General features: G+C 35.9%; 1 protein-coding gene across 23 annotated transcripts in view; it reads right to left on the bottom strand.

Moving 5' to 3' along the window:
* Positions 1 to 24,040, bottom strand: part of ADGRL3 (adhesion G protein-coupled receptor L3) — a 945,175-nt gene that overhangs the window by 169,405 nt on the left and 751,730 nt on the right. For 21 of the 23 annotated variants that reach the window (XM_027544604.1, XM_027544589.1, XM_027544593.1 and 18 more), the window contains 3 exons: positions 23,078 to 23,181; positions 10,549 to 10,734; positions 7,556 to 7,594 (listed from right to left, as the gene is read on the bottom strand). In XM_027544604.1, the coding sequence (XP_027400405.1) occupies positions 7,556 to 7,594; positions 10,549 to 10,734; positions 23,078 to 23,181 (329 nt within the window). The remainder of the gene's footprint in view (positions 1 to 7,555; positions 7,595 to 10,548; positions 10,735 to 23,077; positions 23,182 to 24,040) is intronic. The other 2 variants (XM_027544595.1, XM_027544601.1) reach the window with 1 other exon arrangement.

Below are 24,040 nucleotides of genomic sequence, written 5' to 3'. Positions count from 1 at the left end.
GTTTGACATGCACCACGGAGCTCTTTGTCACACAGCCAATTAAGTGACCAAACAAGGAACTTGAAAATACTCATTAATTTCTTCCTAGGAGTATAAATGGAGGTTAGAATCTTTTCTTGTCTCATCCACCAAAGGCACACAAGTAAAACTGGCATAATTCAATTTTCACTTTGTCAAAGGTGCAAGTAGCAACTTAGGTTCACAGAAAGCCTGTATTAAAGAGAGAGAAAAAAAAGAAGCAATAGGTAGAAATGTTTATGTATCCGGGCTTTAGAATCTTTTAAAATTCATCAAATGTTGACATTACTTTTATCACTGAAAAGCTGTATTTGTGTTTCTGAGCAGATTCAGCAGCACCTGACATCTTTTTCTTTTGTGTGAGATAAGAACTTGAGTTGACTCCTGGATGCCATACTCTTCAGGTCCTCCTCCTTCTCTGCTGCTGGTTACTCTTCCTCTCCCAGACCTCATCATATGACAGTGTCCTGGGTCTCAGCCCTAGATTCCTTCCTCTCTATACTCATTTCCTTGATAAACTCATCTAGGAAATGAAACATTGACTGAAAATGCCACTCTCACATTGTTTTTGTTTTTGTTGTTTTCCAGTCGCTCAGTCATGTCCTACTCTTTGCCTTCCCAAAGACTGCAGCATGCCAGGCTTCCCTGCCCTTCACTATCTCCTGGAGCTTGCTTAAACTCATGTTCATTGAATCAGAGAGACCATCAAACCATCCCATCCTCTGTCACGCCCTTCTCCTCCTGGCTTCAGTCTTTCCCAGAATCAGGGTCTTATCTAATGAGTTGGCCCTTCGCCTCAAGTGGCTGAAGTACTGGAGCTTAAGTTTCAGAATCAGTCTTCTAATGAATATTCAGGATTGATTTCCTTTAGGATTGACTGGTTCCTGAAACATTACTAAATGATTACTTCTAGCGTGAACATTCAGCTAAATTTTAAGCTCATATACCTAACTGCAAATTTACCATCAATATTGCATATCTGATAAGAAACTTAACATACTTTTAGTGAGGTTCTTTTCATGTTCCTCCCAAATTGGTCACAGATAGACCATTTCAGTAACGGGCAAATTCATTCTTCCAGTTGCTCAGGCAAAACACTGTGGGTCATTCCAACACCTCTCTTTTCCAGACACTTCACCTTACAATCCCTTCAGTTCAGTTCAGTTGCTCAGTCGTGTCCAACTCTTTATGACCCCATGAACTGCAGCACACCATGCCTTCCTGTCCATCACCAACTCCCGGAGTCCACCCAAACCCATGTCCATTGAGCCGGTGATGCCATCCAACCATCTCATCCTCTGTCGTCCCCTTCTCCTCCTGCCCCCAATCCCTCCCAGCATCAGGGTCTTTTCCAATGAGTCAGCTCTTCGCATCAGGTGGCCAAAGTATTGGAGTTTCAGCTTCAACACCAGTCCTTCCAATGAACACTCAGGACTGATCTCCTTTAGGATGGACTGCCTGGATCTCCTTACAGTCCAAGGGACTCTCAAGAGTCTTCTCCAACACCACAGTTCAAAAGCATCAATTCTTCGGCACTCAGCTTTCTTTATAGTCCAACTCTCACATCCATACATGACCACTGGAAAAACCATAGCCTTGGCCATATGGACCTTTGTTGACAAAGTAATGTCTCTGCTTTTTAATGTGCTGTCTAGGTTGGTCATAACTTACCTTCCAAGGAGTAAGCGTCTTTTAATTTCATGGCTGCAGTCACCATCTGCAGTGATTTTGGAGCCCCAAAAAATAAAGTCTGACACTGTTTCCACTGTTTCCCCATCTATTTGCCATGAAGTGATGGGACCAGATGCCATGATCTTTGTTTTCTGAATGTTGAACTTTAAGCCAACTTTTTCACTCTCCTCTTTCACTTTCATCAAGAGGCTCTTTAGTTCCTCTTCACTTTCTGCCATAAGGGTGGTGTCATCTGCATATCTGAGGTTATTGATATTTCTCCTGGCAATCTTGATTCCAGCTTGTGCTTCGTCCAGCCCAGTGTTTCTCATGATGTACTCTGCATATAAGTTAAATAAGCAGGGTGACAATATACAGCCTTGATGTACTCCTTTTCCTATTTGGAACCAGTCTGTTGTTCCATGTCCAGTTCTAACTGTTGCTTCCTGACCTGCATACAGGTTTCTTAAGAGGCAGGTCCGGTGGTCCGGTATTCCCATCTCTCTCAGAATTTTCCACAGTTTATTGTGATCCACACAGTAAATCCTATTTGTTCCACTTTGAAAAAAAACCTTGAACCAGAAAAATTATTTGAGCATCCCATACTCATATCCTGTTTTAAGTAGTTGTTATTGCCCAAATAGTTACCCTCTTTCAGTCCTTACTTTTCCTGTTATCATCTATTTTCTAATTTTAAAACGTATCAGACCATGTCATCCCTCTGCTCAGAACCCTGGAGTGGTTTCCTCTCTATGAATACAAGCTGAAGTCCTTACAAAGGTCTGTCAGATCTGGGCCCTTGACGTCCTGTCATCCTTTTCTCTTTCACTTCATTCCAGTTGCATTGGCTTCCTAGACAACACAGGCTTATTTCTATCTCAGAAACTTTCTGTTTTCTTTGCTAGAGTGCTTTTTCCTACATATCTTCACAGTTCACCCCTTCATAGTTTTTCTCAAATGTCACCTCACCTCAGTGATGCATTTCTTGCTCTGTTTTTCTCCATAACATTTATTATCATCTCACATACCATATATTTACTGTTTATATTCTGCTACTAGATATTTCACCCTAGGAGAGTGAACAGGGATTTTGACCTGTTGTGGGCACTGCTGTATTCCCAGTACTGAGAGGATTATTGTGCAAATGCGCTCAACTAGTAATTCTTGAATGTTTTTGTTAACTACTGTGTGAGTTTATTATTATTTTTTTTACAGTTGAAGCTGAGGTTGCTTTTACTGTGCTAATATGCGGGGAGCGAGCTCCGCCCCTGGCAAAGGTCATGAGGAAGGAGGCTTGGCATACGCAAAGGTGGGATCAAGCCTCAGGAGTCTCCCTGGAAATTCTCGAGCAATCTACCCCCAAAACCAGAGTCTGCCTACTTTCTGCTTTGTGTTTTCACCTACACCTCTGACTTTACGGGGGACTGTCCTCCACTACCTCTCTCTGAAAAAAGAGTTAGCTTACAGCTCCAGTTAATAATTCCTGGGTGTGACAGTGTTTCAACCTACAAACTCCCTTGGAAGTCCTCTAGCCTGCCTGAATAGGTTTTTCCGGCCACATGTGATTGTTCAGAGCCTCCCAACTGTGAGAGGCATGAGATGTTCTAAACTGTCTAAACACAGATTCTTTTGAGCAGTTAAAAGATTGATTAGAAATTGTATTGGTGAAGGGATTTTCACTTGTTGGGCCAATGTTTGCTGCTAAGTCTCCATATCCCTTACCTCCTGTGTCCCTGGCAGTGTATTGATTAATATAATTGGTGTAAATAGTAGCTTTAATGTTTGTAACCTGGGACCCTTGAGTTAATTCTTTTTCTTGTTATAGCCCACCACACCTTTGCTCTGTAGGAATGCAGCTTTATCTAATGCTTTTGGAGGGTGGCGCTTGACTTATCACCTTTAGAGAAAAATAAGTTTTCTGAAGAAAGGGTCTTAAAATGTTAACAGGCCTCCGGGCCAGAAGATGATGCAAATCACCTAAGCTTTTGCATATGATAAGTTTGCAGGAAGAAAGCCTGGCTTGCTGCATGACTCTACCCCTTCCCCCATTATCCTCTATGCATAACTTAAGGTATAAAAACTACTTTGGAAAATAAAGTGCGGGCCTTGTTCACTGAAACTTGATCTCACCATGTCGTTCTTTCTCTTACCTTCTGGCTGAATTATTCAGCCTCTTTTCTCCACTGAATTTCCTCACTGAGCTATCCTTATTTCAGCCTCTTTTCTCCACTGAATTTCCTCACTGAGCTATCCTTATTCTATTACTCTTTATGTCCTTAATTAAAGTTTAATTAAGCAGTTGTTTCCTGATCCTTGCCGACGCCGTCCCCACTTTGAATTCCCTGGATCCACCGGGGCTGGACCCCGGCACTAATACCTAGGATACAGATTTCTAGTGGATAATGAAGGTGAAACAAACAAAATAAATAAATAAATAAGTAAATATTAAGTCCAAATAAAATAAAATAAGTAAAATCTAATAAAAAGAGGGCTTATTTCCAATACTTTGTAAGACTTAAAACATAGACTATCTGCCTTTTAAAAAAATGAAAAATGGAAGGAAGAATGTGAAGAAGAGAAGAAACCAGGTGTGTGTCTTTAAAAAAAATTTGCACTTATTTACTAATTGTTAAATCAATCCTTGGCCTAAGTATGCAAATAATAGTGGTTTCCAAAGAATGACTCAAAAGATTCACATCAATAACGATGCATGTGTGCTCAGTCACTCAGTTGTGTCCAGCTCTTTGCAACCCCATGGACTGTAGCCTGGCAGGCTCCTCTCTCCATGGGATTTTCCAAGCAAGAATACTGGAGTAGGTTGCCATTTTCTCCTCCAGGGGATCTTTATGACCCAGGTATTGAACCCCCATCTCCCACATCTCCTACATTGGCAGGCAGACTCCATTACCATCAAGCAAGATTGACTGTGAGTCTCCAGGGAGTCCATGCCACCTATGGGATTTGGAGGAGAAAGGAAACTGCTGGCAAAAGTCAAAACATATTTCTTAACTAGGAAAATGTCCTGCTTTTAAAGCATTTAAAATGGAAAAAAATGAATGTCAGTAAATTTTAATAGTTCCTGCAAAAGAATATGAAATAAGAATTTATGCAAAATGCTTTTCAGTGACGGTCACAATGCCTAATAAATGATTTATTCTTCATATTACATCACTGTTATTCTTAAGATGGTGTTGAAGAAGCACTGGATGCACCAGGATAGAAGCATTAGTGCCATCAGTGCCAGCTGTGTGACCTAGTTCCAGTCATTGGATCTCTCCATATTTCAATTCACTCATCTTCACCTCTATGGCCCCTCCTGGTAATAATATATATGGTAACATATATATTAATATGCATATGGAACACAAGCCTTACTTGTCTTCTCTGGCATAAAACTTAAAACCCTCTTCTAAATGAAGATATGCATTGTGTCTGGGATATGGTAATGATATTTTAATTTGACATATGTGAATACCTATATTTTAATAGTCAACAAAACTTTTAGGGTAATCTAAAATTACAACTGAATAAGGAAAAATAAAATATATTGGACCCAGTTTTTTTATTTTCATTAAACTTCTTGATATAAAAGCATAATAAGTTTTAGGAGATTCATATATTATTTTAAAAAATCAAAGCAACTAACTTTTAATTGCTCACTTATAGATCAGTTATCATAGCTGACTATCGACAGTCCAGATTTCACTGTTATTGTGTGTGTGTGTGAAATAAAAAGTGGGAAGCAAGAAGTAATGAATGGATCTAGATAATTCATAAAATAGACACTGTACTTCTAAATAATTAAATGTTAAATGTATTTAGATGGTCAAAATCATATCTAGAAGAATCACTGCTTGTGCCCATGGAAAGGAAAAAAAAAATTAAGTATCTTATAATAAATATTTTTTTTCAAATTTAGTGCAAAAAACCTTTCTGGTATATTTCATTCCTATTTCACAGGTAGCTTAGAATGTGCTCTGAATATAGAAATAATAGAGAACATGTCTTTAAAAGCCAAATAGACTAAAGATTTAGGTATTATTCAGTCTAGAATTTCACAGAATAATGATCTATACAAAAGGAATAGAAATAATGTCATGTATTAGCAAGCAGAGCATTTCCACTTCACCAATATTCTGTTTGTATTTGGTCTTATCAGATGTTTAGTCAATAGCTGAAACATTTATTCATAGCCAGTCAATTATAACGACAGGAAATCAGCCATTGAATAAACTGTGCTATTAATTTTCCATCAGAGATTCTTGTTTGAATGGCCATGCATTTCATAGAGATTTAAATACTGAAAGGCTAATTCTAATTATTTCCAAGGCCCTATTAAAAGGATAACATAGATTGCAATCAAAAACAATACTAATGTTGCTCAAAAATGATCCTCAGCTTTCAGTTCTGAAGAGTACTTCAATTTTTCCATCTGTTGCACACACAAAGAAGTATATATACATATACCTCCCAAAGTAATTTCTTTTCCAAAATATGAGAAAAACCTGAACAGTTGCTTATATACAACAGTTCATTATTTTATAAGAAAGAATACAAATTAAAAGGTTTTCTTCCTAACCTCTGTTATGCAGATTTCCCCCCCCGCTTTAAATGACTGTCTCGCACAATGCCCTTATTGTGAATAAATGGATACAGTTTAATTTCTGGACTACCAATCTGAGAACTAGTAACATGGGTCTTGAGGACATCCTTCTTTACAAATGTAGTTGACCTTCCCCTTTAAAAATGCTGATATATCCACATAGGGAATAACATTTACAGCTACACAGTTTCATATTTTTCTTCCTTCTGATAAAGTTAATTTGTATATTGGAACCCACAGAATGGAAGCTGCCTCAGTAGCCTGGCCCATATCACAAATCTAAACCTGCATTTATGGGAAATGATTGTCAAGGAGCCAATCACAATCCTCTAACCCAGCTCACTTTACCCTAGAAAACTGGATCTGCTAGCCTTATAAGGAAATCCCCAACTTCCTTTGCAATCCCTGTTTCGAGTTGTCTCCATAAAACTAACTCTTGCCCAATATCCCTCAGGAAGAGTGTGCTACTGATGGTGAGGCACTGATTCTGGCAACCCGTGGATTGATTTACCTTGAATAAAGCAGAATGAAGTCATTACTAAAGTATTTTGTTGTTTGACCTTGCCTCCCTTCCTTTGTTCTTTCCTTCACCTCTCTCCTTTCTTCTCTCTCCTATCTTCTGATATCCCCACCCTTCTTTTCCTTCTAAAAATAACTATGAAGCTGGCTTCAGGGATTCCTTTCCACAAGAACTCATAAACATAGAAACTTTTTTTTTTTTTTTAACCTTGCTTAGAAACAAATTACAACGTTAACTAAAACATTCACATTGGGATTCATGTGCTTATAATGAGTGGAAGAATAAGATCGTTACAGCATGTCTTGATCAATTTGGTACAGAAGTATAACATTCCAAGTATCCTGGAACTGTTGTCTTATTTGATTGAGTGCCATTTCTGGATAACTTGTTAATCAAATATTAACCAGATCAATATATGAATGAAATGTTTTCATAGCCCCCTCTGAAGAAATTGGAGATTTATATATTATATCCAACTCACCTTTCAATGATGATCAAAATTCTCACACCAAAGTTGCACCTCTTAGCTAGTCTGTGATCCTCTTGTATGATAGAGCACTGTCACTTTTCAAATTTCTTTTTAGCACATGCTCTTTCATATAGCTTTCCATTCCCACCCTCTATACCACCCTGAAATTCTTCAAGTTCAATACATTATCATCTTTCTGTCAGATTCCCATACATGCTATTGCCAACAGAGACAATTCAACAACTTAACACATTTATAAAAACGCAGAAAGTACCTGGACATAGGCTCTGCAAGAGCGCTCTCTTTTCTGAAGCTGAATCCATTAAGACAGCAGATTAAACACAGAATAGAAAAAACAAGTTAGTGACAGAAGAAAACAAGAAAAATAAAAGAACACACCTACACAAACACCTTATATTGTTGTGCACTACTTCCTAGAAGAGAATGACAGCTAAGCAGCAGCAAAATGTCAGCATTGGCTTGAAAAATAGTAACCAATACCTTTCCAGAACCCAAGTGATAACTGGATGGTATAAAGCTGTTAATGATGGAAAGAAATCTTAGAATAAATTTAGTAGAAATTAGTAAAAATCAATATGCTTTATTTTTTGACATGATTCATTTCATATGAGGTTAGTTATTAACTTGTGGGCCACAGACGAAGATGTGTTAAGTAATTAAATTATGTCAAGGATTTGAAACCCATTTTTTAAAGATAGTAAATTGCTTGTGGTTTAAAGATAATTTAGGTAGTTAACATGTACCACAAACCATTTGTTCATACATATAAAAAGTTCCATTTATTGAGAAAATAGAAATGCATATTCATTTGACTCGTTGATTCTAAGGGACAAATACCAAGAGATAAGTAACTTCTGATTAAAAGAATGTGATTAATCTTCTGATTTATCTCTGTTTTTATTTCTTGAAGAATTTCTTTTAATGGTTTTGACCAAAAGATTTTACACATTTTAGAAACTTTTGTGGAATAACAAGACTGTATTTATTTATTTGCATATAGAATGATGTTTTTTTGGGAAAAAGATTAACAGCAACTCGTATTCAGTACCAAATATTTTTTTTTTCCTGGTGATAAAATGAATTATTAATACATATATTTGTTCGGTTTAAATAAATGACTGCAAAATTTATAAATTAGATTGTAGTTTTCCTCCTTTTCTAGTATTTTTTTTCCTTCAGTAGCCTTGATTGTTGAAGGAGAAAATTACCCATTTTAAGAAGCAGTTACTCTGATACCTTTTGTGTGGCTAATACTCTCTCAACTTTAATTCATACATTCTTCAGTGAGCATAGAGTAGTTACTCCTCTAAAGAATTAAGTGAGTAATCAGTACAAGTAAATTGCCAGTGTTGTCATTGGATTACTGACTAGCATCTTGGTTTAAAAGGTCTCTAAACTCTTCAGAATTTCAATGTGGAGCACAATTGATTTGTACTGAGTTGACTTTGCAAATCTGTTGGGTTATAACTGCTTCAGGGAACAGTGGGAACCACGGGAAATGGTAGCAAGCCAGGAAGCATGTGAATAACCTTTGCCATCCCATCTCTTTACCCCATCATGCAAATTAACATATGACAAACCACATTATATAAACAACTGAAAAGAGCTAAATAAGAAACAAAAGAGAGCATTAAAAAGCTTCACAAATGGAAATTTGCCCATTATGTAGTTATTTAATATTCAGACTAGGCAAGCTGATTAGCTGTAGCCTGTTAGAATGTGACATTAATTGCCAGCTTTACCTGATATTGCCAGACATCAACATCATTTATAAATAAAGATACAAAATATTCTATAACAAGTAGTGTTATGGATATGTAGCATTAATAGAAATTACTACTTCTAGTACATTATAATAACAATAGCTGGCAGCGATATTCATTAACAGCATCCAGTAAACCTTGGTAAAATCACAGCATGCCCAGATTACATAGACAGCTGTGGATTATATTCTGTCAGGGGCTGGGCTGAGATTCTATCATGGATGTGAGTGACAAAATAATTCCTTTTCACTCAGCATGAAAATAACCAAAAAAAAAATACCTTAGTAATAAATTCTATCTAACTGATAAAACTGAATCTATTTTCTGAGGATGAAGTTGCAGAAAAAACTGCTGGATAAAATATCTAGCTTTTTTTTTTCTTTAATGTCAAACAATCATCATTTTAAAAATGTCTTCCATCTCATGATACTCTTAGTCAAATAAGACAGAAAAGAAATAAACACAACAAAGACCACTCTGTAAAGTTATTTTTTCATTCTAAAGGGGAATATTCATTCAGTGAATTCCATACAGGATATTAGTCTGTTGCTGCCAAATTCTTGCTGTTTGAAGTATCCCTGATATTAAGATTATCCCTGATATTTAAGGCCTTAAAATCCAGTTTCAATAACTGATCATCTTTATTACAAAAATGCCATTAAGAGAATATATGTTATCTAATGGCAGCAATTCTATTATCTTTTCACAATGTGAAATTTTGTTACATAAACGATACTCCTTATAAATATATATAAAACATATTTTATACATTTAAGTAAATACAATGCTTATATCTGTATAAGTTATATACCAAATGTTTACATATGTGTATATAATGTATATAAACATATATTGTAGATTTATAGCTATAAATTAAAACACATAAAATTCCTTACAATTTAAAAGCATTTTTATTACTTACAATTCAAAGTTGCTGAAACACATTAAAACCTATTAAGTTATAATGGTAGTGATGCAAAATAAGTTACTTAAAAATAAAAAGGAAAATTAAAACACTTTGTCCAATGAGCTTTTAAATGTAATATGAATTAGGTTAAATTATTTTTTTAATCTATAATGTATTATTTATATCTTTTCTCACTGTTATTTTCTAAATTTCTCTTTATTGATTAGATATTTGTTTTACTATTAATCATATTAATAAAGGCTTGAAAGGGATAAAAAAAAAAAAGAAACAAAAGAAGCGGCATTTATCTATATTAACCATGTCAGAATTTAGCATCCAGAACAGAATTCTACAGAAAATGAATTATGATTCAAAATATATGCAAAGAGATTATCATTTATTGTTCCTTAGATTGAAAGTCAAATAAGGGCATTATTATAATGAGACAGTGAAGTGAATTGAATATAGCTAGCAGTTTTCTTTAGAATGATTTGATTTTATGGAGAGGGAAATTAATCAGGGAATTCTCACTGATTTTACTACAACTTTAAAGATGCATGTAACTAAGGTCCTTACCTTGTTCAAACTTCGTGCAGCACTATCTTTTCCACCTGGAGTCAAGTTCCGGAGCTGTACATCTAGGAGGCCTACCAACTGATCCATGGCCCGGACAGAATAAGTGATATCTCCAGCATTCAAATGATTTCGTGTCTGTTCAGCCAGTTCTCTAGCAATGTTGGCGGCTGTCTCTCCAGATTTCAACTACAATTTTGAAAACAGAACAAAAAGGAAAGAGATCTTAAGTAATTTTATTGGCTTCTTTGGACAATTGTTTTTGCATATGTTATAATCATTGAGGTAAGTAAGTTATTAAACTCCCTCTTTATTTGGTATACATTCCCTGAGTTTTCCTGCTAATCCATTATTTTCTTTAATAACTAACTTGAAAGTCATGCCTTTAGGAAGCTCCTCTTGAGGACTCTAACTTCTAGAAATGATTCTCACTTTACCCATCTGAGGGGTTAAGTCTAAGGTTTGCCCAGTGATTTTTCTCTATGTATTTCTAAATTGAACATTGATGAGTTTGTGTTGTGGACAACTGTGTTCTCAGAGGACAATACAAATTTTCCATTATGTCTAGTTTAACACTTAGTTCACAACGAATACTCACTGTCTGCTAAGCTCTGTGAAAATGTAATTCCAAATAAAAACTCTGCTTTTTAAAATGGTCTTCATCTTCTTACTAAGTAAAAGATTTCACCCCCATGTACTTGGTAGCAAACTAATGCTTAGTTTCTAGCATTTTCCTTCTCTAAAACTACATGCTGATTTTTTAAGTATATTCTATAAGAATTGTTCAAATTGTCAACAATCCAAAGATGTTAAAAGAGATAAAACTTATATGCTACGATCACTTGAACAAATTTGACAGCTTTGGGTAATAAGATAGGAATATATATTAATTTGTAAGGAAGGCTTGTAAAACTTTTTTTAAAAAGGTAAATAAGTGTAATTTTCCAAGTTATCACGTCCTTTATCTTTTTTAAAATTAAACTAAAGTACAATTATAACACATTTATGCAATATAGATATAGGTATGCAATGCAAAAATAATGAGTGTCTCTTCTTTTGACTCTATACATTCCCATTTTGTAGAGATTGTTAATGGTTCGGCATATATCTTTCCTAATTTTAGTCTGCCCTACTATTACTTATACAAAAGTGTCATTATTTAGAACATTTTCTTTGCTTCTCTTTTTCTGTTTTTAACAGTCATATATAGAATTTAGGATCACAAATAGAAAGGGCCTCTCTTTGTAAGGCTATCTTCCTAATCGATATTCAGAAAGCTGTAAGGGGTACCCTAAAAAACTCAAACTGCTTACCACTGTTTATGCAGGGATACTTAATATATTTGTAGCAGGACCAAATGTTAAAGAAATAAATGAATAAATTGGAGCAATTGGAATACCTAAATTGTTAACAATCACACTCTTAAGTTTATATAAAATCCTAATTCAAATACGCAAAAACAGCTTAGTAACCAAGTGTTGACAAAGATTTGTATACATATGACAGTCATAAACTACTACTTGATGTGTATATTTGTATACTTCCTATGTAAATTATAGTGTCTATTAAACTCTGAAATTTGAAGACTGTAGAAGACAGAGATTTTTCTTATCACTATGAGCAGTAAAAAAATAATCCCACTGTTATGAAAGGGAAATGTTCAAAGATATTCATTCCAGCTTGCTTATAATAGAAAACAAAATGGGTTATGTCTGTACAAAACTGGACATACATATAAAAATTATGGAATACTATAAACAGCTTTGTAATAAAGAGAACAATATTGTTAACATCAATCTTCAACATGTAATATTGACTTAAATGCAAGTATAAAAATTATAAATATATACTAATATATATAGGCATGGTATTTGTGAAATATGAATGCTACTTGAGTAGCATATAAACATGCTATGAAAAATAAATATTATATGTAGATATTTTGTATGTTTATATATATATATGTGTATGTTTAAACACGTAGGACAAAATTGAAAGATGGAAATCGAGAGAAGAATCATTTTGTTCAATGCTTAAATTTTATAAGAATATATAGTGTAAGAAGAATATGTTAAAGTATTATATGGTTAATTGGTATTTTTAAAAACTTTTAAAATGAAAAAAAGAGAAAAACACCTGCACTAAGTTTATTGAATTTGTAAAATATCAGGGCCTGAAAAACTAAGATACTTGTAACACCAAATGGAATACATTATAAGGTTCAAGGATAAATGTGTAACAGAGTCAATGTAGATCAAAGTAGCATTCATGACCCACCTATGGATCGTGAAAGTACTTTGAAGCAGTCACAAAGTGACATAAAAGTGATTATAATCCATATATTTAATCATTATATACAATTTAGAGCTATTTACTGGTAATCTATTAACTCACTTAATGATTTATAAAATTCAGTATTCATTAATTAAATTGGTAAAATGCTAGTATGCATAAAGTGTTCAGATTCATCATTCCATCAATTAAGTCTAAACACCTGATACAATTGCTTAGCAATGTTACAAAACCCCTGTGCACATGAGTATCCAGATAGCTGGAGTTCCTATAATATTCCAAAGGAATATTCTTTAAATCAGTGCACCATGCACAGAGTCTTGCATTTGCTATTGTGTTCCACCTATGCTGTTCTCATAAAAATGAATATATTTGTGAAATTACTATTGTTTTAGTTTGTTAAGCATTGTGCTCTTGTGTAATTGTTTTATTACCATTGTTACTATTATCATTATTATTGTATTGTTTGCTTCTATGTCTTTATTACCACATAGTATTTTTTCTATGAGAAAATGTCAAGGCATATGGACCTCTGGAGTCTTGTGATTCAGTTAAATGAGTCCTTTTGGAAAAAGGCTGGGATCTACTAGAATAAATAATAGGCTTTAACACATTATCTTCAAAACTAAAGATTCAAGTACTGACTTTCATTACAGCTATCAGGGAACATTATAAAAAGAAAAATTACTTAACAAACAGAAAAAAATAATAGGTATTTTCATATTGCAATTCAATTTATTTTTTTGGTTCTGCGTAGTTGTACAAATGTTGTTTTCAACATTAAGTATTATAATATTGGGGTAGGATATGATAAGCTAAAAAAGAAGGCCTATATAATTCCCTAATATAAATATTTAAATTTTTAAAAAATACAGTAATGAAAAAGCTGAAAATATAGATGACAAGTCAAAATATAACTGTTTTTAACATAAAAGATAATGATGTTGCCAATGTATGTGTCAATGACAGATAGTGTGTTGTTGTAAATGGTGAGTCAAATACAAAAATCATCAGTAATTTATCTTAAAAATAGTTATTATGTTTTAGCATTCAAGAAGTGTTTATTTATGAAGAATAAACTGAATTAATTCCACTAAAGAAGTCTGGAACTCAAGGTTCACCAACAAGAAAGCTGCAACAGAAAAAAAAAAAAAAAAACCTAAAGTACAGATAAATTATAAAAAAATGTTTAAAATAAAAATGTGAAACCATATTTAAAGTAAAATAAAAATGGATATAACTAGTTATTTATTATGATCCCCTTTTCCTCTTAAAATTGAAGAAACTGTAGTAGTAATATTAAAAAAATTAAAAAATATTAAAAAATATTTCATTCATTAAACAATCATTTGGACACTTATTTCCTAAAGAAATAAAGTCAAATGTTATATGTAGTTTTGCTCACATTCAGGAACCTCACATTCTACTGCTTGGTATGCGGGGTACATAAAAGCAGATGGTATTAATTCAAAAATGCAATTATAAGATAATGTCTGTGAGGTTTTATGGGAATATAGTACAGGGGTAATAAAGACATGGAGACTATGTAAGAAAGCAACAGAAAATATCAAATAAGTTGAAAGTTAGCAGACAAGTTGAGAGTGACCCAGTAAGATAAAATTCTGATGGGGACTGTGGAGGGAGCCAAGAGGATGCTATATAAGTAAGTGATGTCTAGAATAACCATGCTTTGGGAAGATAGGGTACTAAAAGTGGGAAAGAAATTAAAAAAAAAAATTTTATACCTTTAGAATTCAATCTACTACCAACATAGCATAAATTGTGTATATGTATACATGTACACATGTATATATACTCATACATATATATATATACAGTTTTAAAGAATAAAACATTTCTAATTTCAAAAACTGTTCTATCATTCTATATGTTCATTTGTTATTTAACCACAATTTGAATTTCTATGAATAACACTATACTAATGTCTGGGGATAAAATGGTAAATAAAGTGGTTTCCCATAATAGGATCTGGAAAGAGCTATTAATAAATTAACTGCACAATTATTTAATTTTAATTTTTTTGAATTCAATCCAGAATCCCAGTGCAGTTGATCAAATTTAAAGACAACTTTTTTGTGTTTTTTTTTTTTTAATATTTGTTTATTTTTGGCTGTGCTGGGTTTTTGTTGCTGCTTCCAGACTTTCTCTGGTTGCCGTGCACAGGCTTCTCCTTGTGGTGACCTCTCTTGTGGAGCACAGGATCTAGGGCGTTCAGGCTTCAGTAGTTGTGATGCACGGGATTACTAGTTGCAGCTCACAGGATCCAGAGCGCGGGCTCGCTAGTTGTGGCACACGGGCTCAACTGCCCTGACACAGGTGGGACCTTCTCAGATCAGGAATCGAACAGGTGTCTCTTGCATTGCAAGGCAGATTCTTAACCACTGGACCACCAGGGAAGCCCTAAAGGCAGTTTAGCCTGGTGTTTGAAGTTAGGGAATAATTTAGGAAATACTTCTCTGAGAAAGAATGTTTAATCTGAAGACAAATAGAAAAGAGAAAATTAGGTTGGGATGAGGATAGGAGCTTCTAGGCAGAGAGAGAAGCTTTTAGGAAAGAGGTGCAGGGAGACTTAAGGGCGCTGCACGAGGGTACTTGTGACTGGGGTTCAGGCAGCTGGAGATACGAGCAGGAGCAGAGCAGTAGTACCACTTGGAAGGTGTGATGATGATTTTGAGAAATTGTGCCAAGAGCAATCTGAAGGTATTAAAGAATCTAAATAGGAGTGGTCTACTCAGGCTTATGGAACTCAGTGGAATGGATTAGAGGGTTCAGGAGTGAGTGAAAGGGGACCTACTATGAAGCTAACACAGTAGAAAAAGCTGTTGTGGATTAGGGTTGGAGCAGCAGGGAAAATGAAGAGTGGCCTGATTTGGTAGAGATTTACAAGTACAGACAGGCTTACACTCTGATTGGATGTGTGAGTGAAATGAGAGAGAGGCACCAAGAGTCATTTCTAGGCTTCTTGTTAATGGCAGTGATGCCATAAATTGGATTCTCCCATAGCTACTATTCTTTGCACTCAAAGATGGAGAAGCTCTATAGTCAGCAAAAACAAGACCAAGAGATGACTATGGTTCAGAGCATGAACTCCTTCTTGCCAAATTCAGACTTCAGTTGAAGAAAGTAGGGAAAACCACTAGACCATTCAGGTGTGACCTAAATCAAATCCTTAATGATTATACAGTGGAAAGGAGAAATAGATTTAAGGGACTAGATCTGATAGAGTGCCTGATGAACTACGGACGGAAATTTGGGACATTGTACAGGACACAGGGAGCAAGGCCATCCCCAAGAAAAAGAAATGCAAAAAAGCAAAATGGCTGTCTGAGGAGGCCTTACAAATAGTTGTAAGAAGAAGAGAAGTGAAAAACAAAGGAGAAAAGGAAAGATATGCCCATTTGAATGTAGAGTTCTAAAGAATAGCAAGGAGAGATAAGAAAGCCTTCCTCAGTGATCAGTGCAAAGAAATAAAGGAAAACAGAATGGGAAAGACTAGAGATCTCTTCAAGAAAATTAGAGATACCAAGGTAACAATGCAATGATGGGCTCAATAAAGGACAGAAATGGTATGGACCTAACAGAAGCAGAAGATACTAAGAAGAGGTGGCAAGGATACACAGAAGAACTGTATAAAAAAGATCTTCATGACCCAGATAATCACGATAGTGTCACCACTCACCTAGGCCAGATATCCTGGAATGTGAAGTCAAGTGGGCCTTAGGAAGCATCACTATGAACAAAGCTAGTGGAGGTGATGGAATCCCAGTTGAGCTATTTCAAATCCTAAAACATGATGCTGTGAAGTGCTGCACTCAATATGCCAGCAAATTTGGAAAACTCAGCAGTGGCCATAGGACTGGAAAAGGTTACTTTTCATTCCAATGCCTAAGAAAGGTGATGCCAAAGAATGCTCAAACTAATGCACAATTGCACTCATCTCACACACTGGTAAAGTAATGCTCAAACCTCTCCAAGCCACGCTTCAACAGTACATGAACCATGAACTTCTAGATGATCAAGCCGGTTTTAGAAAAGGCAGAGGAACCAGAGATCAAATTGCCAAATCTGTTGGATCATCAAAAAAGCAAGAGAGTTCCTGAGAAACATCTATTTTTGCTTTATTGACTATGCCAAAGCCTTTGACTGTGTGGATCACAGTAAACTGTGGAAAATTCTTCAAGAGATGGGAATACCAGAGCACCTGACCTGCCTCTTGAGAAGTCTGTATGCAGGTCGGGAAACAACAGTTAGAACTAAACACAGAACAACAGACTGGTTCCAAATTAGGAAAGGAGTATTTTGAGGTTGTATATTGTCACCCTGATTATTTAACTTGTATGCAGAGGACATCATGAGAAACACTGGGCTGGATGAAGCACAAGCTGGAATCAAGTTTGCCAGGAGAAATATCAGTAACCTCAGATATGCAGATGATACCACCTTCATGGCAGAAAGTGAAGAGGAACTAAAAAGCATCTTGATGAAAGTGAAAGAGGAGAGGGAAAAAGTTGGTTTAAAGCTCAACATTCAGAAAACAAAGATCATGGCATCCATTCCCATGATTTCAAGGCAAATAGCTGGAGAAACGGTGGAAACAGTGGCAGACTTTAATTTTTGAGGCTCCAAAATCACTGCAGATGGTGACTGCAGCTATGAAATTAAAAGATGCTTGTTCTTTGGTAGAAAAGTTATGACCAACCTAGACAGCATATTAAAAAGCAGAGACATTACCTTGCCAACAAAGGTCCATCCAGTCAATGCTATGGCTTTTATGGATGTCAGAGTTGGACTATAAGGAAAGTTGAGTGCCAAAGAATTGATGCTTTTGAACTGTGGTGTTGGAGAGGACTCTGGAGAGTCCTTTCGACTGCAAGGAGATCCAACCAATTCATCCTAAAGGAAATCAGTCCTGAATGTTCATCGGAAGGACTAAATTTGAAGCTGAAACTCCAATACTTTGGCCACCTGATGCATAGAACTCACTCATTGGAAAAGACCTTGATGCTGGCAAAGATTGAAGGCGGGACGAAAAGGGGAGGACAGAGCATGAAACGGCTGGATGGCATCACTGACTCAATGGGCATGAGTTTGAGTAAACTCTGGGAGTTGGTGATGGACAGAGAGGCCTGGTGTGCTGCAGTCCATGGGGTTGCAAAGGGTCGGACACAACTGAGTAAACTGACTGACTGATAGCTACTATGACTTTAAGGTTCAAGCTCAATTCAAAGGTTGCCTATCCAGATCAGGCCTGCATGAATCATAGTCTTTCCAGTGGCATCCAGAAGCTACTCTTTTTTTTGATTGTCCTATTTATTTCACTCACCACAGTTATTATTATCTTATTTCCATACAAAAATATACACATATCTTACATCTGCCTCAAGTCTTCTATGCAAAGAAGCAAGACTGAAATAGTTATTTCGCTTATTCTAGCTTAAAGACATCATTACAATGTCTATCTCTAACAATTCTTTTAATAAATTCTGCTAAAATTATTCCTCAGAAATAAGTACATGCATACTGAGAAATCTTATAAGTTTTGTGAGGATTAGTAAATTAATGCCTGTATTGAAATGGTGGGATTATACCTAAGGCTTGAATAAAGGAGGGGAAACCCTGCTGCTGTAGTTAAGGATAATAATTATGACAGAGATGGATACTATTTGCATTTCAAATTTTAACACAAGAAAAAACCATTTTATTTGAAATAAGCTTTGACATTTCATGGGATTTTATACATCAAACATTAATTAGGTGGCAAAACAATTCATGGAGGAGTTACAGTGTTTAAGTACAAAGCTACCATTTCTTTGAAAGATCTACCTATTTTTCTGTGAATCTGAGCCAAGTGGGTTTATAGACAATAAAATGCCTCTACCTTACAATTGAATGTAGGCTAATTAAGCTTGAAGATGTGGAAATGCCACAAATCTCTGATAAAAATAATAAGAAATTTACTTTTATTCCATAGTAGATCTATGGGTTCGAAAAGAATGGTGAAATTAAGATCCGGGTACAAGATTCAGCCAGAGTTTCAGAACAAACAGTTGGTTTATTCTGTACTGTAACCTGCACCTGGGGCTTCCCGGGTTGTGCTAGTGGTAAAGATCTCGCAAATGCAGCAGACATGAGAGATGTGAGTTCGATCCCTGGGTCGGGAAGATCCCCTGGAGAAGGGCCTGGCAACACACTCCAGTATTCTTGCCTGGAGAATCGCCATGGACAGGAGCCTGTAGGGCTACAGTCCATAGGGTTGCACAGAATTGGACATGATTGAAGCAACTTAGCACGCACATAATATAAAACAGCAACACCATTTCTAGATCTACACATCCTTCTTTAGAAAATGCAGGAAGAACCTTACATTATCTCAAAATCTGTCAGTAACTTGTGTGCAGACAAAAGAAAAGATACTTTAGTTTGCTAGAAACAGTAAGACTATTTCCCAGTAACAATTCAGGTGTTTCTTTTGCATATAATACTTGGACCAGTTAATGAAGTAGGAAGCAGATCTCACTTTACATGGAAATATTATAAATATGGAGGGTCTTCACATTTATAATTTCACAGTTTTCAATTGAAAAAAAAGATATGAGGGATTATAAAGTACAATGAATTCTTTACAGATATGCAAAAATAGAAAATATAAACTCCTTTTTGAAGACTTGAGTCCAAACTACAGGTCAAACTAAAGCCAGAGATTATGGTTTCAGTGAACAGTCTTTGAGAAAGGTAAGAAAATCAGATATTTCATCACATGTATCTGAGAAGGCAGAGCTCTAAACTAATTTGTTGGCTTCCATAAACAGGAAAATGTTTTTAAAACATTAATTTGAAGACGTATGTACTCAGCTTCACTATCTAATCTTTTTATCCAACCATCTATTTATCATTGTATCTACCTTTCTGTCCACCTGCCCATCGATTTGTCCACTCACTTACCAGTTTCTCCTTCTTTCTCTGCCCCTACACTTCCCCATTGCTGCTGAGGTAAATTTTCCTTTTTGTATTTTGCTTTTCCTTTCTACACAAATTTGGCTTTTTATTAAATCTCATGACTATGAAAGTATTATGGCCAGCATTTAACAAACTTCTTCTGACTTTAAAGGCTTACATTTTCTCTAGTGAAATGTAATCTACTCTATAATACCACTCAAAATTCAATCTATCATTTCACCCATATGAAGTGGCCTGACTTCATTTGTGAATCACAAAATGATCAAAATTCTGTGCTTGGTTCTTCCCTCTTTGCCTGACTGCAGGAAGAAAAAACACAACTAATTTCTTAAGAAAAATGATAATGTTTGCTTTTTCCAACTAAAGTGAGCATCGTGATCCATTTATTTATTCATATTTGCAGCCTATAATGGTACCACAAACTTGGGTAGGGGAAACTGAATATACTGTTCAAATGAGAGAATCACTCCCTCTTTATTTTTCCCCATCTATACTGTTATTGGGGGTAAACAGTGTTCCTCTACTTTAAAAATTCTCAGAACCACAGTGAGTGGAGGAGGGGAGGAATAGATCAGATACCTATTTCACTTTAAGTTTTTCAACATGACATAAAACATAAGAAAAATGGGGAGGTCAGAGCAGAGGAAAGAGGATGGAGCAAGAGAAAGGAAGGAGGGAAGAGAGAGGCAGTGAAGAGAGGAAGAGAAGGATGGGAAAGGGAGGAGGGGTGAGAGAAGTAAAGAAAAACTGAACTCTGCTGGATACTTTCCATTTCTTAAGTCAGAGAAGACCACTTTCCATCCTCCTCCATCCTTTTCTCTGTCTTAAGAAATGGACTTACATGATACGTTTAAGACAACATCTCTCCCTTTGGCTTTTGTTTGGGTTTGGCTAGTGGGGAGGCTTGGAGAAGGCAATGGCAACTCACTCCAGTACTCTTGCCTGAAAAATCCCATGGGCAGAGGAGCCTGGTAGGCTGCAGTCCATGGGGTCGGGAAGAATCGGACACGACTGAGCGACTTCACTTTCACTTTTCACTTTCATGCATTGGAGAAGGCAATGGCAACCCACTCCAGTGTTCCTGCCTGGAGAATCCCAGGGACGGGGGAGTCTGGTGGGCTGCCGTCTATGGGGTTGCACAGAGTTGGACACTCTGTTACCAATTTTCCACCATTCCTTTGATCTGGCAACCATAGGCCTGGGGTTGGGGAAAGCTCCATCTGTGTTCCTAGCATTGGAATTCCTCTTAATCCCTTGCAGTTCACCTTTGTTCCCTCAATACCACTGTAAACAAGTTTTCTGCCCAGGTTCCATCTGTTTGCTGTTGGGACTTGGGTACTGAGGGAGGAAACGAGTAAAAGGATGAATTCTGTGGAAGATGTTTTGGGAAGGAGGGAGAGAAAACAGAGAAAAATCACTATGGGAAGTGCATGCAGATTCTCTCTCAGAGGTTTACAACATCAATATTTAAATATGTTGGAGTTTTGTGGTAGCCTGTTCAACTACCATTATGTTTAATGAATGGGATAAATAGTTGGAGGTATAATGGATACACCAAGGAAAAGAGTGGAGACAAGTGAAGAGAGACTAGCCAAGTGGGTATGGGATATAAAGGCCATCATGATCTATTCACTGTGTAGCTGGTATTGTTGCTAAGCATGACATCTTGTTAAAGGTAGACCCAGTTAAACACCAGCTCCAACGCTGACCTGGCAATAAGCACATAAGTCGATTTGCAGGGATTAAACGTTTGACAATTCTACAAATTTATAAGTAATCTAGCTAAGGCATTATAAATTTCAACTATCTAAACTATATAATCTTAATATATTTTTACAGATGCTATAGGAGTATACAGAAACCTTCCAAAAGAATGGAACATATCTGTTATAAAATAAAAACATTCCATCCCTAAATCAAATGGGCAACAACTGTCTGGTCTTTGCAAGGAACTGTGTCTTTTGTCATAAGATTAGAAGGTCTGCAGAGGAAAGGAAAGAATTAAGCAATGTTATCAGTTAAAGTCACCGGTAATTTCTGCAATGAAATACGCCAACCATATTCAAGAATTATCATGAAAACACAGCTTTCCAGGTGAATTATTGCTGAATTAATGTTAACCCCAGGCTAAGTATGTAGGGAATATTTTTTAAAAGTTGCTAATGTAAGGTGATATGCTACTGATCTTTTACTCTGATCACATCCAGTAAGTTATTTGCCCTGGGGTCTAAGCTACATTGTAATAAAATCAAAGAACATAAAAACTGTGGCAGGAACAGTACTGAAATTGGAGAAGCATCATTATGAATAGCAACAAGTATGGAGATGCATATGTAAGAGGGTAACTGGAGTCAATATAACCACTGGTCTTCCATGATTTAGGGTAAATAGATAGTTATGGCTCATCTGCTAAATGATCTACTGGGTAGATATTTATGGATTATTATACAGTATATTATTGAGGATAAGCCTGGTTAAAAACAAATAGAGAAAAGAGCAAATGGCACAGACAGGCTTTTAGTGAGGCCATCACTTGTAATATTTCTCAGGAAAAATCTCTTTCAAAAATTCCTCAGCATAGCTAATGTGCTATAGAAGGACTCTCCATTTTAGGAGTGCATAAATCTGCACAAATTGCTATAATAAGGATTCATCCCATAGCCCTTTTGGCATAAATGCACATCTGGTCTCTGTTTGTAATGAAATCAATTCAAAGCTCCACAGTGCATTAATAATAAAAATGTTCAACATATTGCAACCAAATAAGCCCTGCAAATTTGAGTCTGCAAGATTCTGTCACACATGTGTATACTTTTAACACTGATAAATGAATAGGTTACAGAACATTTATCAAATGGATTAAGATTCCAAAGGTAGATTTTTTTTCTTTTGGTAATTATTATTTCCACAGGAAAATCCATATGTATGAATACTAGAAGCTTTTGCTTGTTTGATTTATAATACCTCTTGGACTTTTATATCTGTAGTTCACAATACAATAAAATTTGTATTAATAATAAAACTATTATAAGCCATAATGCCAGTTTAGGGGAAATACACAGATTTGCCCTTTATGAACAAAAAAATTCTAGAATTAGCTCACAGCATATTAGAACTGTCATTAAATCTTGAGTTAAAATAAAATGGGAGAATTTTTCCACATTAATTAAAACAAATATTGACTATTTTGTTTTTAGCTGTTATGTTCAACAACCGAGGATCTAGAACTGGCAAAGCCTTCCTTGACAGTCACATGGTTTACCTTCTGTGTTATATGGTTGACCCAAGGAGAAGAACAGTTGCTAAGGTCTGGTCCCTGGGGGTCCCAGATTCCATCAGGAGCCAGGCAGAGATAAGTTGATACTCCTAAAATAATGAGAGAAATAGGTCTGCTTCAAATATTCAAACAATCTTCATTATAATGACTTTATGTCCATGATATTTTTACATATGAGCAAAAGATAAGATTGTGATCATTGAACTGAGGTAATGACTATTAAAGTACCATTTACAGTACCTGGCAAGCAAAGCAACTATCATTAGAAAATCATAACACAACAAACACTCAGTATTTTTAAAGCATTTACGGACAACTACACCAGGTACAGGGAATAATTTCATGAATTAAATGAATAAGCCTCCATGGGGCTTATTGCTTGAGTTTTCAGATGTAAGGTAGCAGCTGAGTCATAAAGGAATCACTCTGCAAGGTGGGTAAGGGCATTCCAGGCAAAGGAAAAATATGGTGTCTTTGGGAATCAAGTGTTTTGAATTGAGGTCTGCTGGGTAGGGGAGTTGTATTTAATGGAGTTGGAAAGGCTGGCAGAGCCAGATCGTAAACGCCCTTGTCTGTCATCTGCGGGTGTTGGAAAATCAATGAAGGCCATTAAGCAGAGGAGACAAATGGGCTGATTTAGGTTTTAGAAAGATATCTGTGGCAGCAGGATGGAGGATGAATTTCGGGGAGTGATGCGGGGGCTATGAGGAAGCTATCACAATAATTCAAGTGAGAAAAGACTGTGTGGGCCTGAACACAGGATCAGCACAGGGGACAGACAAAGGGTAAAAGTAAGACCACAGCATAACACAGTCACCTGGGAGGGAGGGTTTCAGGTTTTCTTTAAATCTCTTTCTTCATTTTCACAGAAATATAACGAAATATTTCTGTAGGTCTTTACAGTTTGCTAACTGCTTTCAAAGAAAAAGTACTTCACTAAGCTCTACA

The sequence above is a fragment of the Bos indicus x Bos taurus genome, chromosome 6 (genome assembly GCF_003369695.1).
Source record: "Bos indicus x Bos taurus breed Angus x Brahman F1 hybrid chromosome 6, Bos_hybrid_MaternalHap_v2.0, whole genome shotgun sequence".
Lineage (NCBI taxonomy): Eukaryota > Metazoa > Chordata > Mammalia > Artiodactyla > Bovidae > Bos > Bos indicus x Bos taurus.
The sequence above is the reverse complement of the archived record's forward strand: the minus strand, read 5'-3'. Positions and strand labels throughout refer to the sequence as shown.